Source organism: Pseudorasbora parva, chromosome 20 (genome assembly GCF_024679245.1).
Source record: "Pseudorasbora parva isolate DD20220531a chromosome 20, ASM2467924v1, whole genome shotgun sequence".
Classification (NCBI taxonomy): Eukaryota; Metazoa; Chordata; class Actinopteri; order Cypriniformes; family Gobionidae; genus Pseudorasbora; species Pseudorasbora parva.
In genome coordinates, this window is record NC_090191.1 from 19,532,369 (window position 1) to 19,549,849 (window position 17,481).

At 34.3% G+C, this 17,481-nt stretch overlaps 1 protein-coding gene across 2 annotated transcripts in view; it reads right to left on the minus strand.

Moving 5' to 3' along the window:
* Nucleotides 1-992: 992 nt before the first annotated feature.
* Nucleotides 993-17,481, minus strand: part of gramd4a (GRAM domain containing 4a) — a 59,407-nt gene continuing 42,918 nt past the window's right edge. For both annotated transcript variants that reach the window (XM_067426862.1, XM_067426863.1), the window contains 12 exons: nt 17,378-17,469; nt 16,071-16,162; nt 15,689-15,737; nt 15,523-15,594; nt 15,202-15,245; nt 12,189-12,298; nt 10,645-10,799; nt 6,092-6,236; nt 5,816-5,909; nt 5,580-5,670; nt 4,381-4,449; nt 993-3,954 (listed from right to left, as the gene is read on the minus strand). In XM_067426862.1, the coding sequence (XP_067282963.1) occupies nt 3,856-3,954; nt 4,381-4,449; nt 5,580-5,670; nt 5,816-5,909; nt 6,092-6,236; nt 10,645-10,799; nt 12,189-12,298; nt 15,202-15,245; nt 15,523-15,594; nt 15,689-15,737; nt 16,071-16,162; nt 17,378-17,469 (1,112 nt within the window). In that variant the 3' untranslated portion in view covers nt 993-3,855. The remainder of the gene's footprint in view (nt 3,955-4,380; nt 4,450-5,579; nt 5,671-5,815; nt 5,910-6,091; nt 6,237-10,644; nt 10,800-12,188; nt 12,299-15,201; nt 15,246-15,522; nt 15,595-15,688; nt 15,738-16,070; nt 16,163-17,377; nt 17,470-17,481) is intronic.

Genomic DNA, 17,481 nt, shown 5'->3' on the forward strand with positions numbered 1-17,481 from the left:
CCAACACAGCGTTTTAATGTAAACCGTGTTTCTTTTAGCATGATTGTGTGAAACTATGTGTGTGTATGTGTGTGTGTGTGTGTGTGTGTGTGTGTGTGTGAATCTCACAAACAAGTCCATGTATTTCATCACAAAATCAAAATAAAGAATAAGAAATTATATTTTGCATAAAAAGAAAAGTTTTCGTGTTGTGAAATTAAGTATCTCTAAATTTTCATTACCATATCATACAGTAATGAAAATTTGGATGGAAATGAGCATGTCACCAGGACACGTTTTAAAAATTCAAATCAGCATGAATTTAAGGCAGTACAATAAATATAACCATGATAAATACATAAAAATATACTAAATTACATTATATTATCTAAATATATCATTGTTTTTCGCATAACTACGGAGCACCGCACATTACATGTTGACATGGTGGCCAGGAATTATAAATATGTAAACTAGTTTTAGTTAAATTGTGGCCATGTTTAGCTCATTAATTCCCTTGTTTTGATTTAAATAAAACAAGGGAACAAATTATTACAATGTGGCCATGATTTAGTTAAACAAGGGAACTAATTAGTAAAAGACTAAGTACTTTGTGGCCAGAATATACATATTTTTCCCCCTCCGTACATAACGGCCGAGGTTTTTTTTAAAGAATTAGAATTTGGGGAAATGGGTCTTTTAAAATTTTGAGCGAAATAAAAAAGGGGGCCGGATTCACAAAACATTCTTAAAATCCCTCTGAACTGCTATTTACTTCTTATTTTACAACAGAATATATTGTATTCCCAAAATCTCTTCTTAAGAATGTTCTTATCTTTTTTTTTTCTTAAGATTGATTGTTCTTAAGACAATCATTGACTTGGGGTAAAGCCATTAACTGTTTGGTTATCGACATTCTTCAAAATATCTTGTTTTGTATTCAACAGAAGCTAAAAACTCATACAGGTTTGGAACAACTTGAGGGTGAGTAAATTATGACAGAATTTTTATTTCTGGGTGAACTACCCCTTTAAAGAAAAAAAGGCTTGAGAATTAAAGAATTTTTCAAGAATTGCACTTAGGAACATTCTTATGAACTTCATAGAATTTATCTTAAGAACTGTCTTAACTAGAGAACATTTTAGTGAATCCAGTCCCTGGGCATGTTCTTGACCATTTTTGTGAAATTCACTTATGTGCAGTATTAATATACTCATAATTAGTTTCTTAGTGCTGATACATTTTCTAAAAGCATTTGTGGCCAATACTATAAGAAACAAAAAAATAATACCAGAAATGATATTATACCAGTTGTCACGCCCCTGGGCTGGGCTGGTTAACAGGGATCGGACTGGTCTGAACTGGATTTTGACCCAGCTTGTGTAAACATCAGTTTGAGACAGACAATGAACAGTTAAAGAAACAACATTTGGCAAAACTATTAGTTACCCAATTCATTCTGTGCTTCAGTGCAATCCAACACAACAGCCAGAGTGTGGGAGACTTCCAAAAGCACTAGGGTTGGCAGGGGTAGCCAACCCTGCGCCTGGAGAGCTATACCTTCCTGCACACTTCAGTTCCAACCTGGCTCCAACACACTTACCTGTTATACCTTAGTTAGCTTTTTCAGGCTTGTTTGTTTCAGGTTGTAGCTAAACTGTGCAGGATGTTAGCCCTTCAGGTGCAGGGTTGGAGACCCCTATGTAGAGGGCCTTTGGTAAAATACACTAATTCATCTTTGGGAGCTGAGCAACATTCAACAGTCCCTCAAAAATGTGAGTAAACTAACAGATGTATGGGAAGACAAATATGAACAGTATTTTCTCCTAAAATGATGCTCTTTGGAATGTCTTAGATACAAATACAAATCTGCTACTCATTAAAATCAACTCTTAATGTTGTAGTATATCTGTGCAAACAACCTCTTCAGTTTAGGGTAGAGCAACAAAAAGTTTGGCCCACTATAAATAATGTACAGTAAAAATTCCTTCATTTCGGTTTCTCTTATATTGCAACTTATTATGGTAAATTGCAACATTACAGGCTATTAGCATCATATTGCATTTACCACTACAGCACTGAGCAGATGTGATGCTTTTTTTTGTGCCAAAGGATGTTTTTCAAAAATAACATTTATACCCCCTTCTATGTTAATTAATCATTATAGTGGCTGTTCATGATGAGTGAAAAGGGGTGAATCTCACAAAAACTGAAATTAAGTCATATTTGACCTCTTAGCATTTTTTTATGGGACATTTTCTTGATGCGAGAAAGACATCTCATTCATAATAAAAATAAACTTAATGAAATTTTAAAGTGCATTTGTAACACAAATATTAAGTATAATCTATGTAATTGTTTAAATGTTTGCATTATTGAGAATTTGTGGAAGAAACTCCTGTTTTTATATACATTATTTTCATTGCCGTTGAGGTGAAATATGATTTGAATATTTCTTTGTGAGATTCACCCAAAGACTTATACTACAGTCGCTTTATGAACAGGTTCTACGGCTTTGCTGTAAATCTGAATTTAACTTCATTTAGCAACAGTTTAAAGTGACACAACATTAACAAGTCACTGGTGTTCATCTGTAAGACGTACATATATGAAATACTTGGTAAAAAAAGTTTGATAGCACTTTATTGTACAGTCCTGTTTTCTGTACTATGTACTAAACCTAACCTTAATATTAAATCCAAGTAGTTACCTTATATTACTCAGTACTTTCTTGTATAAGTACACAGTTAGTACACATACTGCAAAATAAAGTGCGACCAAATGTTCTTATCTGTGTTTGACACCTTTCATATCTAACTAATGTTTTCAAACGTAAGCAATTGATTAGCAATGATTCTGCTATGACATTACAACCGTTTTAAAGAAAGGCCATTTGAAACCATTAGAAACTAAACCTTCCCAAATTTAAGTTTGGGAAGATGTTCTGCTAAGAAGACATGAAGCACACTTTGCTGAGAGGTGAGATTAAGTGAGTTTGTGTGTGTGTCTGTGTTGTGCGCACACAGCAACAATGTAAACAAATGTAAAAAAAGAAAGAAAAAAGGCGTTGTTTATCAGTCTTAAAGGTAATTTGCACTGACAACGATTTGCAGTGACAAAGCATCCAGAAGTCATTTTCAATGAAAGCTGACGATTTCTAGCAACTCGAAAAACAGCGACTGTTACCAAAATGACAACATAACTGACCTCATAACTTTGAAAAATAAAAAGTTATCTTTTTCAAAAGATAAATTTATGGTGCCATTAAATGCCAACTTTTATTAAAAATGAATGACTTCCAGTCGATTTGTAGCTGCAAAACGCCTAAAGTGTGAATACACCTACAAATTCATCAGTATTTTTGTCTTGATTTCCAGTACAAAATATCGAAATTTAGTTAAAAGACAAATTTACTTGAGAAGCAAAATTATGTAAGAAAACAAGACGCATATCTCGAATTAACGTGTCTTGTTTTAAACTAAAATACTGATTAAGAAACTTTAGCATTTTACTAATTAAAGGTTTAAAGACCTTCCTTAATAACCCCCCCAACGTAACGTATTCCAGGACAAAACCAGACATGAAATCTGAAACAGATGAGTACAAAACACGAAGTCTGATCTGTGTGCTCATCTATGAAAGCCGAAAAAGGTCACAGTCGCACAACGAGAAGCCGGTCGCATCCCTTCGGTTGGAAAAGTCTCTTTCTTTGTGATGCAGAACTGTCGCTGGAATGTCAGCTCGCTAAATCTCTTGGTGGTCACGCCACAAAGCCGACAATCATCCAAATGATGGTCAATTAAAGTTAACCAGGCAGGAAACGCTGGTCCCATACTTTTTCAGATGAGATAACCACCAAAGGGATAAAAGGTTGAGTTATGTCTCAGGATTGGTTGTGGTCATGATCTTCATGTATTGGGTAAAGATCGTCTCAAAGGCCTCGTCTCTGTGTATCATGGCACCAAAGACCAGTGGCTGTGAGAACAAGATAAAGCGATTCACTGTCAGACTTTACTCAATTATTCATCAATGCAACAAGACACTTTCATTATTTCAAAGAGGGTGAAGACACGGTAAAGAAAGACATCAAATGGCTTTTAAGCAGGATGAAAGTACATCCATCCTAAACGTATACATGCATAAAGCGATATATACACACACAGAGCAGTTGCGATTTGCTATATATTATATATCATCAAAAAAAATTAACTATATTATCATCCAGCTATTTTATATAAAGTAGGATATGTTACATACAGTATACTCATGTAGGGTGATATATAGTATATAGCAAATCTCTCAAAATGTAAACTATCATCACCCATTTCTAATCTGCTAAATGTGGCTATAAGATATTATAAACATTGTGACGCACAATACAAATAAATTTGACTTGACTACCTTCTGTGTTGATGGGGTGGCAATAGAGATGCCCATTCCAGACCCAGGCAGAACTGATAAAACTTTGTACTGTGAAAAAAAAGAAAAGTTATTGAAACAGTAAGCTTTTTGCAATAAATATTAAACATGATATGGTAACAGTTCCACAAAATGTCCAAATACAGAGAAAAAAATGGATTATGAATAGAGTATAGCTCACTTTGGTCCACTTTGCAGCTTATTTTTTTCCTTTGAACTATGAAATTACTCAAGGAAACAATTGTCTCACTGACATTACAGTAATGGACGACAACAAAAACCTATTTTCTTTTCAACTCCGAAACAAAATGCATATGCCCTCGTAATATTTCATAAAAAATGTTAACCTTCCCTCCCCTTGAAAAGACTCTTCACATAATTGGCTGCAAACTGCCATTTAGATCTGCCACCATTTAGTTAGCAACTTCCTACGATCCAATCAATTCCCGAAGGATAAAATCCAGTCCCACCCTACATTTTTTTTCCCTCATTCTCACCAGCTCAGAGATCCACTCAATGTTACTGCTGTAAACGCTGCACAATGGTATCGCTCTTTAAATTGTCAGACACAATGGTAATTAATACGATTAGCCTTTTGCTTTACACTATCATACAGCTAATAATGTGTTGCTGATGTTACACAAACCATGTTCCTGTTCGTCATCTCAGTCTGCCTTCTAAAAATCAGCATCCTTATAAATGCTTTGAACAACTTCCAGTGAGAAAGGCATATAGTTCATCATAACATCATAATATACATCATATTGCTATTTCACCCGCTATATTGCTAAATGTACCCAATTTTTCATATCAACACAAAAATAACCTGGCTTCTCTTGAGATCTCCTTGCTTTAGAAAATAGTAAATGATATGCTAATGATACACGTTGACAACAAGGTAGTTTGTGACGTCAGAAACAGTCGATTTCAAACCGTGTTTTTGAGACTGTCTTTGGTTCACTGCACTGCAAAATACCCAGCAATGGTGTTGACTTATGAATTTGCACATGGTTTGTCTTAAAGCATATTAAAAACACCACATAAACATAAAAACAACATTAAAATCTTGATTTTCACCACAGTGGGTCTTTTAAGTTATATCATGTATTACATTATCATATGATATTTATATTTTACTTTATTTCAATTACAATATCAGTTAAAAATAACACTGCACACACCTTTTGGATATCTGTGATGTCCACCAGTTTTATGACTTTGTTCTTCTTTGAAGACCCCGATCTTGAGCTGGAGCTCTCAAAACACAGGTAGCTGATAAACAGACAGCCAGTTGTAATTATAATGTTACTGTATTAATGTACATCAATGTACATGTTGATTCTATGGAGCTTCTCAACCTGTTATGGTGTTAAATAATGGCATGAACTTATTCATAACGAAATGAAAGAGATCTTACTTCTCAGTGACGAAGAGCATCCCATTGCGAATGTAGTCAGTGGGCATCTTCCTGTCTCTGTTTATCAGACAGCATCTCCATCCATTCTCACATACTGAAAAAAAAAGACGCTACTAAATCTCTTGGTTGTACACAAATGAAAAAAAAAAAAAATGAGTAACGATTGAAGTGTCCAACTCAACCCTGTTTTGTTTTTTATTTTTAGGTTTCAAGTACTTTTTTTTTTCGGGATGCGAAGTCTCATAAGACAAGAACCGAGTCTACGAGAGGTCTCACCGGGCAGAGGTCTCTCATTCTCAGGTAGGTTGAAGATCTCATGGAATGCGCCTTTCTTTGTGCTGTGTGAACGGCCGGTCTCTTCCTCTCGGGTCACTCCGGCTGGAATGGTGGCTAAACTGCTCCGTGAGACCACTGGTGGAATCTTAATATAAAGGAGAGGGATTTTATAACAACTCAAAGAAACAGTTTGCATTAACTGATACTTTTAGCCATTAAATAAATAAAACAACATATTTATATGTATAAAGGATAGGTGTTTGAGGTGTTTTTTTCTCTTCTGGAAAAACATGCACTAGTCAATCACTCACAATAGCAATTATACCATGGTCTGTCTAAATACTTAATTTTGATTGGCTGGATGATGTGCAGTAAATCTGTTTATTGCACAGGTAGTGCAAAGTCAGTTTAATCACTATTCTATTTTATTCACTGTCGCCTTTGGCTTGACTTGCTCAGTTGGGGACACTAAAATTTCAACTAAAGTTTTCAACTTAAAATTCAAATAAAATAAATTACTACATTAACTCTATCAACTTTATTACTGATCTGCCCACATTTTTGCTATATGATAAATTGAAATGAGCTAATAACATCACCGTTTTCTCCAGAACAACTGTACAACCGAATCAAATTTTGTTGCAATATTTTCCTGTTTAACACTGTGAAGCTGCTTTGAAGCAATGGTCATAGTGAAAGTGCTATAGAAATGAAGTTGACTTGACTTCTATATCAATGCGATGCTTTTATTGAAACAGGTGCACCCTCATGTGCGTCACTCATTTGCACACAGAAATCATAGATTGTGAAATATTTAATTAATAAATTAACTTACAATGAAGTGATTCAGTAGCAAAGTTAATTACTTCAAAAACAGCGCTGTTACAACCTCCTTACTAAGTAGTAAGGAGGTTGTAACGTCGCTGTTTTTGAAGTAATTTAACTTAAATATTATAATTTAATCAAATAAATGTAACCTTACCGCTCTACTATATCTCTGTGTCAGATTTAAAGCGGACAGAATGCTAGATCTAACAAGCCACAGCTGACAAAAAACACTTTTTTAACCCTTCCAGTCAAATTTATCATTTACCATTATCAATGCTGGAAAATGACCATGGTATAAGCATGATAATCCATCGCTAGCTGTGCATTAAACTATTTGAATGCTTCACTTCAGGTCGGGTGGATCTTTTCCTTCATGTCTTGCATTAAAATCGTTTAATACACGACTAACTGTGAATTATGCCTTACTTTTAAAATTTATTAGGGAAGCAAACAGGATTCATTCTGATTTCCTGTTGACTTTAAGCTCAAAACGTGTTTTTTTTTTTGTTTTTTTTGCATCATCACTAATAAAAGTGTGTTTACGGAATGTCATAATTAGTGCAATTATGAGATTACGGCTTATGAAAAGTGCTCATAATTACAACTTGTAAACTAGGAATTTTCAAAAAGCTCCGACATGTACCACCTGACCGCTGCAGATTGGTAGTGTTGCCATAGAAACACAGTTCAGAGTCCGAGGATGCGAACAACTCCAAGTAGAAAGTCACGTGTTGTCATCTCGTAATTACGACATGACATGAACGTAGTGAAAGTCAACATGAAATGCGTTCCTGTGGGTAAGTCAGTGTAATTGTGTTTTGAGAGAGGTTAAATGTTAGCAACTGCCATTGAGGCATGTTGTAAGTTCCCTGTACAGATTCCCATGACAACACAGTCAAAATAATTAATAAATAATTTCATTGTCCTAAATGCAAAATTTTTACTATTTCTACCTCTAATGATCTAACGATCTACTTCAAAGAATCCAAACTACAGCTGCGCTAATGTGGAAACCAGTGTTAATATAGTTAAATAAAACTAAAACCTGAAAATAACATAAATTATTTAACATATTATAAAAATGAATACAACCTAGTTGCCAAGGAATCATTTCTCACTTTTAAATAAGATTTTTTTAACTGATCTAAGATAAAAAAAATATACATATATAAAAAACTAATAAAAATGACAAAAAAGATTACTAAAGATTACTTTAACTAACATTAAAATGAAACTGAAAAAAAAAATCATACTGTTAACAAAAAAACAATATAATACTAAAATAACACTGGTGGACACTACTGAGCAATCCTTTTCTACCTACGCACACATAGAGCAAACCCATCACATAGTCTGTGAAACTGGATTCAAAATGGCACATTAGCTGTATACATTACATTAAATGGCAATAGCGACATTATTAAGCAAATTAAGCAAATTAAGATTAAGCAAAATCATTAATATTAAAAACTTTCAGTAGGTCAGTCAATTAATTATATTTTATATAATATTTTTAAATAAAGAGCCAATACTGCAGAAAGCAAGACATGTCCATCTGATATTACACCACACAATTATATTTTGGGTGAAGAAAATAAAGGCTATTTTTAAGGCTATGAAGAATTGCATTGTGACATAACTTTCATAACAATAAATTACACCCCTAAAACACATTCTCATTAGCATAATGCAAAAAAAACAACTCATTCTTATTACTGTAATGAAAAAGATTTATTTTATTTTATTACATAACACTAATGAGAGTACTTTTATTATAGTAATGATATGATTTTTTTTTCATTATAATGATTAGAAGGGGATTAAAAGTAATGAGAATTTCTTATTTTTAATTATAGTTAGAGAATTAGTTTTTAAATATTAGGGTAATGTACAGAGCTCTAAAATGGACACGGTGATGTAAAAAAAACACAAAAAAACACACTTTCTCAAGGGAATGCAAAACTGTTGTGACAGAATGGAAAAGCATTGAAATATCCATCTCCATCTAATTTCTTTCCATCACCATGTCCCTTTGAGGCTCAGTAATGAGAGGGTTTTTTGGCATTACAATAAAAATAATGGGATTTTTTTATTATAATAGTGAGAACTTGGGTGGGAAATATGCCTAACTGTAATTAAATAAATGCCTGGTCCAAATATATATATTAGTCATTTCCAAATATATATATTAGTCATTTTCACACACAATTTTTTTTACCTTCATCCCTCCCTCGGGTAATTTTGACCTGAAACTCATATTTAAAAAATAAAGATAAAAATTCATCAGTGGTCATCAAAGTGGTCCAAGACCCTATAACTTTTGAAACACTTGAACCATAAATATACAAAAAAAAAAAAAAAAAAAAAAAAAAAAATATATATATATATATATATATATATATATATATATATATATATATATATATATATATATATATATATATATATATATATATATATATATATATATATATATATATTGAAGATGAGTTTTGTGGTTGAAATTTTAAAAAGTAAAATTTCCATGGGGGTCAAATTTGTCAATTTGACCCCCATAGGAATGAATGGGATGCAAGGAATAATTGCGTACAGTGTATCTGAATTCATTCCGAAGCAAAACTGACTTTAGGACCAATTGGAACAGCTCATTTGTTTATTTTTCCACAAGAGGTTGGCAAAGACACCACATGTAAGATATTTTGAGCTGAATTAAAAGGGTACTTTGGAATTTAACTTAAACTGTGCTTAAATTACTATGTTTTATATATTGATAAAATCTAGTAAATGAATACTAGTAAAATCTGGTTTTATTTAATTAAATAAAATAAAATAACATTTTAATTTAAATTTAAAATATAATATCCCCCCAAAAGAAATAAAATGCATTAAAAAAAATAAAAAATATTATCAAAATGAAAATAAATAAGCTCTCTGGACAAAACAAAGGGCTTCAGGTCATTTTGACCCGCGGGGAAGGATCTGTTACAAAGTAAGGGAAGGATGAGGTTAAAGCCAGTAATTTATATATTTTGCTGTAGTGTGTCAGCATAAAATATCAGTTGACATTTTCAAACATTCCTTTTGTCATTATTTATAATAATTTTGTGAGTTTTTTGTATGCACAAGGAGTCTGACAACAGTCAGTATGCTCTACACGGAGATCTGATCTCATCATCATCAAATCCGTCAGTGATTGCATGAAGAAACAGAAAAAAGACGGAGACGTTGTCTCAGTTTTTCTGGATTTTGCCTGAATTTTGAAAAAATACTAACATGCCTAGGACAATTTTTTTTTATCGTTTTGATTTTGTGGTGAAATATGACCTGGACATTTCTCTGTGAGATTAAGTTAAGTGGGATGCTGAGACTAAGTGGCCATTTTGATCCATTTGGGAACAGACAAAATTCATATCACAAGGTGCATCTAGATCCAAACACACACAGGTAAAGAAAATAAGGTCAGCTGGTTTGATCACACACACAGGTGCTGGCAAAAGCACACCACAGTCCCTACCTTCTCACACCCAGAGAGCTGAGAGAGAAAGACAACAGATTATATTTGATCGTCATGTCAGCGACCTAAACTGATGATTCCCTTACGAGGCAACACCCATCACTCTCATACGCACATATTTACAGTGCCTGACACTCTGAAAAAAAGTTTTTAAATATAACATTTAAAGTGTGAAAACATTAGAGTATGACATTGTCTCTTTCTCGCTCACCCGTCGAGACACAGTGGCATTGCTGCGTTCTTTCAGCTGAGGGTCGGTGGGAAGGTTGTTCCACATGATGTACGGAGTGTCATATTTGTCTCGGAGTTTCGGGCAGCTCTTAAAAAGGAAGTCTATAATAAAGAACTTGATCCCTGCGTAAAGCCCTACCAGGAGAGACACACACACACACAAAACATGAGAATGATAAGAACAACTGCATTTCAGCACATTTTTTATAACACTATTTTACAAGTTTTGTTTCATTATATTTATTAAAATTAACTTTAATTTTATGAAAAGGGTTTAAAGCACATTTCAATTTCATAAAATGTGAAATTTACTTAATATAATAGACAAAACAGTAACAGTAAATAATATTTGTTTTAAAAATAAATGTACTATTCCACTCAAAAGTTTTGGGTTGGTAAGATTACTTAAAGGGTTAGTTCACCCAAAAATGAAAATTCTGTCATTAATTACTTACCCTCATTTCGTTCCAGACTCGTAAGTTCTTTGTTCATCTTCAGGAACACAAATGAAGATATTTTTCGTTGAAATATGATGGCTCAGAAAGCCCTCCATTGGCAGCAATGACATTTCCTCTCAAAGGACCCATAAAAAGCACTAAAGACGTTGTTACAAAATCAATCTCACTACAGTGGCTCTACAATCTTTTTATGAAGCATTGGTGTGTTATGAATCGGCGTATAGATTCATGATTCGGATCGCGTGTCAAACCACCAAACTGCTGAAATCCCGTGACTTTGGCCATCTGAGCCGCAGATTCGATACGCTGATTTATAACGCTCCAAAGCTTTTTAACAACCCCTTTTATGGCTCTTGAGAGAGGAAGTGTCATTATTGCCAATGGAGGCCTTTCTGAGCCATCAGATTTCAAGAAAAATATCTTAAGTTATGTTCCGAAGATGAACAAAGGTCTTATTTTCATTTTTGGTTCAACTAACCATTTAATGTTAATCTTATGAGGCTTCTTTTATTTGGCCAAAAATACAGTAGAAACAGTAATATTGTGGAAAAAAAATCAGCAGCCATTATTTCAGTCTTCAGTGTCACATGATCCTTCAGAAATAATTGTAATATGCTGATTTCAGCCTCAAAAACATGTATCAATGTTGAAAAAAGAATGCTAATTATTATTGTTATTATTATGATTATTTGTAACAATGTGAAGCATTTACTGTCACTTTTAATTAAAAAGCATCTTGGCCGAATAAAAGTATCCACTATTGTGACTGTCTGTTGTTAATCACGATCAGATGCTAGCATGTTTTATCTGATCTGTATAATTTCTTTAGTGAGTAAGATGCTAAAACGATTACACAATAATAATCAAGCCAATCTGTGGTCGCAACTCATGCAGTTCCCAATTCAGTGAAATCTCAGAGAAAGGATTTGTCTTAAAAATGCCCATTCAGTGCTTTTTTTTTGAAAGCAACAATAAGCCATTTAGAATGGCAGTGTTATGTTGGAATATTATTAGTGTGCATGGGGTGTTTATGTACATGTCTGGGATTATGAGTAATAATTCTCACCGATCATAAAGCCCATCAGCTTGTAGGGCAGGACGCAGGAGGAGATGAAGGCCACCCACAGAGCAACGTACAGCTTCTGAGTGATCTCAGGCTGAACCCACATAAACAAACTGATGTACACATACACACACAAACATGGAGAAACATTCATTAGAAGAATAAGTTTTATATGTATAGCACCTTTCCACAGGCCACTTAACAAAGGTAATTACAAAAATGTTGTTTCCTTAGTTTCAGTAGTATCCTTCAGGTCACAAGCTAATTTTTACTTTCTATATACAGAGCCCTTATATTTCAATAGAAGCATGTTGCCGCCACAAAAAATAAAAATAAAAGAGTAATTGCGACTTTTTATCTTCTGAATTATGACTTATTTTCTCATAAGTGAGATGCAAAGTCTTTCATAAAGAATTGTGACTTTATAACTCGCAATTGTGAGAAAAAAAGTCAGAATTGTGACTTTATAACTCGCAGTTGTGAGAAAAAATGTCTGAATTCTGACTTTATATCATACAATTGCGAGTTTATATCTCAGTATTCTGACTTTATAACTCGCAATTGTAAGGAAAAAAGTCAGAATTGTGACTTTATATCACGCAGTTTCAAGTTTGTATTTCAATATTCTGACTTTAAAACTCGCAATTGTGAGAGAAAAAAAGTCTGAATTGTGACTTTAAAACTCGCAATTGTGAGAAAAAAAGTCAGAATTCTGAGATAAAAAGGTTGCCAGATAGTCTGTAGGATCCAGCAGGACCATTCCAGCAGGAACATAGCTGCAGCTGTGGTAACTAAAGCAGAGCTGGCAACCCTGATGCCGAAACACTACTGACTTCATGATTGGTTGACAGGTGGAGGGTGGAGCTTCAGGCCAAAACACAACATGTCAACATCAACATCAGTTGAGGGCTGCAACAACAACTTTTAAATGGCAATATCCTGGCTGGACTACTGTTGTCAGTGATTCAAGTATTTGAAATGAACTTAGTGTCTTAGTGATAAATCAGGGCCATTTTATGATTAATTGAAATACATTTCTTATATACAGTTCCTTTAATATATAAAGTAAATGTAGCCTAGAAATCTAGACGCACCCTAGCAGCAAATCTAATCTGCTCGCGAGTGTCGTCTAGCAACTCTCAATACCCTTCTGAGCTGTAATCGCCTAACTCTTGCCGGGCCAATCACATCGTGTATAGAGTCGGTGGGCGGGGCCATAATGACGACGGCCGAGTTGCGTTTGCGTGCTTCTAGTAAACACAGAAACTGGCGAACGGCGGTCTTTCGAATCAGCTTTGACCGCGATTCTGGAAGACTTGGAGTTAAGCTTTTCTCTGAGAAAAGAACAAAGAACGGCACTGAAGTCATTCTTAAAAAGGGAAGATGTGTTCGGAGTTTTGCTGACCGGATATGGCGAATGTTTAATCTATCAAAAAGCTCTGTTTCACCTTCGTTGCTCTGGTTGGTGGTAGCGCTATCCTATCGCGTGCAGAGGGAGTTTGAAAGACAACCGTTTATCCCGCCCCATTGGATTGAGCCCTGTCAATGGTGAGTTTCCAGACCAAACATCTTGATGTGGGTCTGGCTTGTCAGGCTACAGTAAATGACCACCGGGACCCCAATATGCCATATTAATGGCCTGGATCCATAATCTTCTTCTGTTTTTAGCAAAGGCTTGTGATCCCCTCAGAATATTGAACATATTCAATCCAACTTTTTGGCGGTTAGTGCAGTTTTCAGTAAAACAGCTCCGTGTCATTAGCCTGACGTTGTCATTTTTAGATTGTAGTCACAATATGAGTCTGATACTGCTCCACTGGGCTGTGATTCAACCAAACCAGGAAAGAAAATGCACTCAATTGGATTGACCCACAACCAATCAGAGCAACGGAGTAAGTGACATATGTTAAGTGACGCATAGTTGTCAACAGAACTCAACTGGACATACGCTGGAAGAAGTAGAAGAAGATGAGTGTAAACGATCTTTGCCGGTGTTGTGAAAATAATTCAAGGATACACGGAGTACTTACTGACAAGATCATCATTTTTGAGAGAAATATTAAAGGTAAATGCATATATGAACAAGGTCTCTGTTTAGTATACAAATTCAACCCAATCGTTGTTTGGTGTTGTGGATGATTATGTTACTGTTGATCATCATGTCCATCATCGTATAAAGCCCACCCTGACAATTTCATTGGTCCAAACAAGCTCTGGTTTGAGCATAGTTTCTCCAGAACTAATCCAAGTCCAAACCGAACTTCCCGACCTCAGATGTTGTGGGCGGGGCTAAGTTCGGCTGGCTTACAGTCTACCGTGTCATCTCTGTTTCTGCTTTCTGCCTCCTAGTTGCGTGCGCATCTCTGTGATGACATTGCACAGAAACCCGTCTATAGCCTTTCAAAGTATTCTTGCAGTCAATTGACAAGTGCGCTCTAGAAAGTTTCATCTTTGTCCAGTGTCTGCGCTATTTTTCTCCAGAAGTTAGGACCGATAAAAAATTTATTTTAAACTAAAGTCGCGGCTATCTGATAACTCCCTCATCGCACAAGCGCTTTTCGATGCGGGAGTTTGTTGTTGTTGCAGTCTCCAGTTTTTTGCATTTGCACCCTCGCATACACCTAAAAAACGGAATATACTTCGGGCTTCACATTTCTCGGGCGAATGCAAAAGTTTCGTAAGCTTTTGTGAACTTTTGTGTTGCGTCGTCAAAATCGTTAACATTTTTCTTCCCATCTCATATTATTTCCAACATCAAATTTTCCCCCAAGAAACTTCTCTCAAAACTTGTGCATTATCTTTTGAAATGTGTGTTATTATTATTGCATTTTCTCCCCCCAAAAATATATTTCCATCACTAGTTTTATGTTTCCTGGTAAATTTTTGCATTTCTTTATAAAGTTTCTAGAGAAAACTAAAAAATGTTTACAAGCAAATACAAAAGGCTTGATGTATAATGTTTCTCCTAAATGTCCCTTTAAGGAGTTACAATAGTTAACGTTAAAGAGCTACTTACTTTTTGATTTTCTCCAAAACATCTGACATCTTACCAAAAAGATTCTGCAGAAAAATACATGTGGGTCAAAAAGAACAATGCACAACATTTAATATGAGACATCCATGAAATTTTACAATATTAAACCTCTAAGTAAAGAACTACTGCCTGTTTCCTTAACTATCACTATAAATACTTACAAAAACAATCTAGTAAACTAACATTTTTGTTTTCAAAAGAAATTCATACATAAAAGAAGCATTCAGATCAAAAAGAATAATCCATAACGTGTGTCCAAACTTTTGATCAATAATGTAAAGGTTATGGACAGCTTGCTGATACCTGGGCTTTTTGTGCAACATCAAGAACTAACTGAAACTTTTCAGACACAGTCAGGTCTTCCTTTGGAGGTTCCTGGAAAGAATGACCACAAGGAAGAAAATTGAAACATGCCCAACATAAAAACAAGTCACCGACATGGAAATATTACCCTGAAAAACATTCCTACCACAGGTTCAGAAACTTCAGGCACAATACTCCACTGAATTCTCCATCCTCTATAGAAAAAAAGAACAATATTAAATTCATTTATTTGTGTTTCATGTACACATGTATATTGTGTTAATATAGAGTCACTACATGTGTTGTACATGAACAGTGATAATGAGATAATGAGTGGACAAATATGCTTACACGAGGCCCAAGTTGACTACTGATCTTTCGGTAGTATAGACATTCTTACAATAGGCAATTTCAGCATTGTATGACAGATACAACCCACCTCACATACTGAAATTAAGTTAAATCTAGGTAACATTTTAAATGTAACCCTTAAAAACATTTCCCAAAGTTTTAAAGATGAACTAGTGAGAAATAAAACTTTGTCTTACCTGGCTATGAGGTAGTTCAATGACAACCTCAGAATGGCTAAGAATAGAAACAATGGAATAGCCCAGCCATGCCATGCTGCATTCATATAAATCTGTGACACCATAAAAACACAACACACATTACATTTCTGTCCCACTGATGAGCAAATATAATAAGCAAATCAATATTTTGTAAAGAAAATATTTGGTCACACTTCATTTTAGTGTCTATGTTACATATACTTACTGTAGTAACAACAGTAAATTATGCATAATTACATGCAACTCACCCTAAAACTATTCCCCATGTACATACTATGCACTTAATACAGTAATTACTGAGTAATAACTAGGTACTAACCCTGAACATAACCCTTAATCGAACCTTAATCCATGTAGTTACCTTATATTATGCAGTACTTTCTAAGGTAAGTACACTTAAGTACACATACTGTTAAATACAGTGCAACCCTAAACAGTAATCCTAACCATAACCTTATAATAAGTACATGTTGTACTTAATATTACTCAGTACATAAATGTAGAATTACACTGTAAGAAGGACATCTTCAAATAAAGGTTTAAACTTTATTTTAAGCTGTCTTTGCTACACTGTAAATCTACATTTAAGCACGGAGTAATTACATGTACTACATGTACTTACCATATGGTTATTATTGGGGTTAGGCTTGTTTTAAAATTAGTTGCATGTAATTATGCATAATTTATAGTTATTACTATAGTAACTACATATGTCACCCTGAAAAACCAGTCATAAGGAGGTCATAAAGAAATTGAGATGTATACATCAATAAATAAGCTTTCTATTGATTTATGGTTTATGATAGGACAATTCTGCCAGAGATAAAACTGTTTGAAAATCTGGAGTCTGACAGTGCATAAAAATCTAAATATTGAGAAAATCACCTTTAAAGTTGTCCAAATGAAGGCTTTAGCAAAGCATATTACTACTAATAATACATTTTTTATATATTCACGTTAGGGAATTAAAAAAATATCTTCATGGAACATGATCTTTTCTAAATATCCTAATGATTTTTGACATAAAAAAGGATAATTTTGACCCATACAATGTACTGTTGGCTATTGCCACAAATATACCAGTGCAACTTATTTCTGGTTTTGTGGTCCAGGGTCACAAATGTAACAATGGCACTGTAAAACAAAGTGTAACCAAAAATTTTTGTTAGTGGTAAATAGTAAATTATCGAAGTAACTTAATTGTGCCTTAAATAAAGGCAGGATGTTTAATTTGAACAGTATGTATGTATAACTGTAAACATAGAAAACTGATGAAAGTCACTCACAATGAAGGCAATTGCTGACGTATATACTGAGTGCCAGTTGGATAAGGCGGAAAGATTCCGTAAGAAATTTGTTACCGGTCTGGCACCCCGTTCTAGAAAAAAAG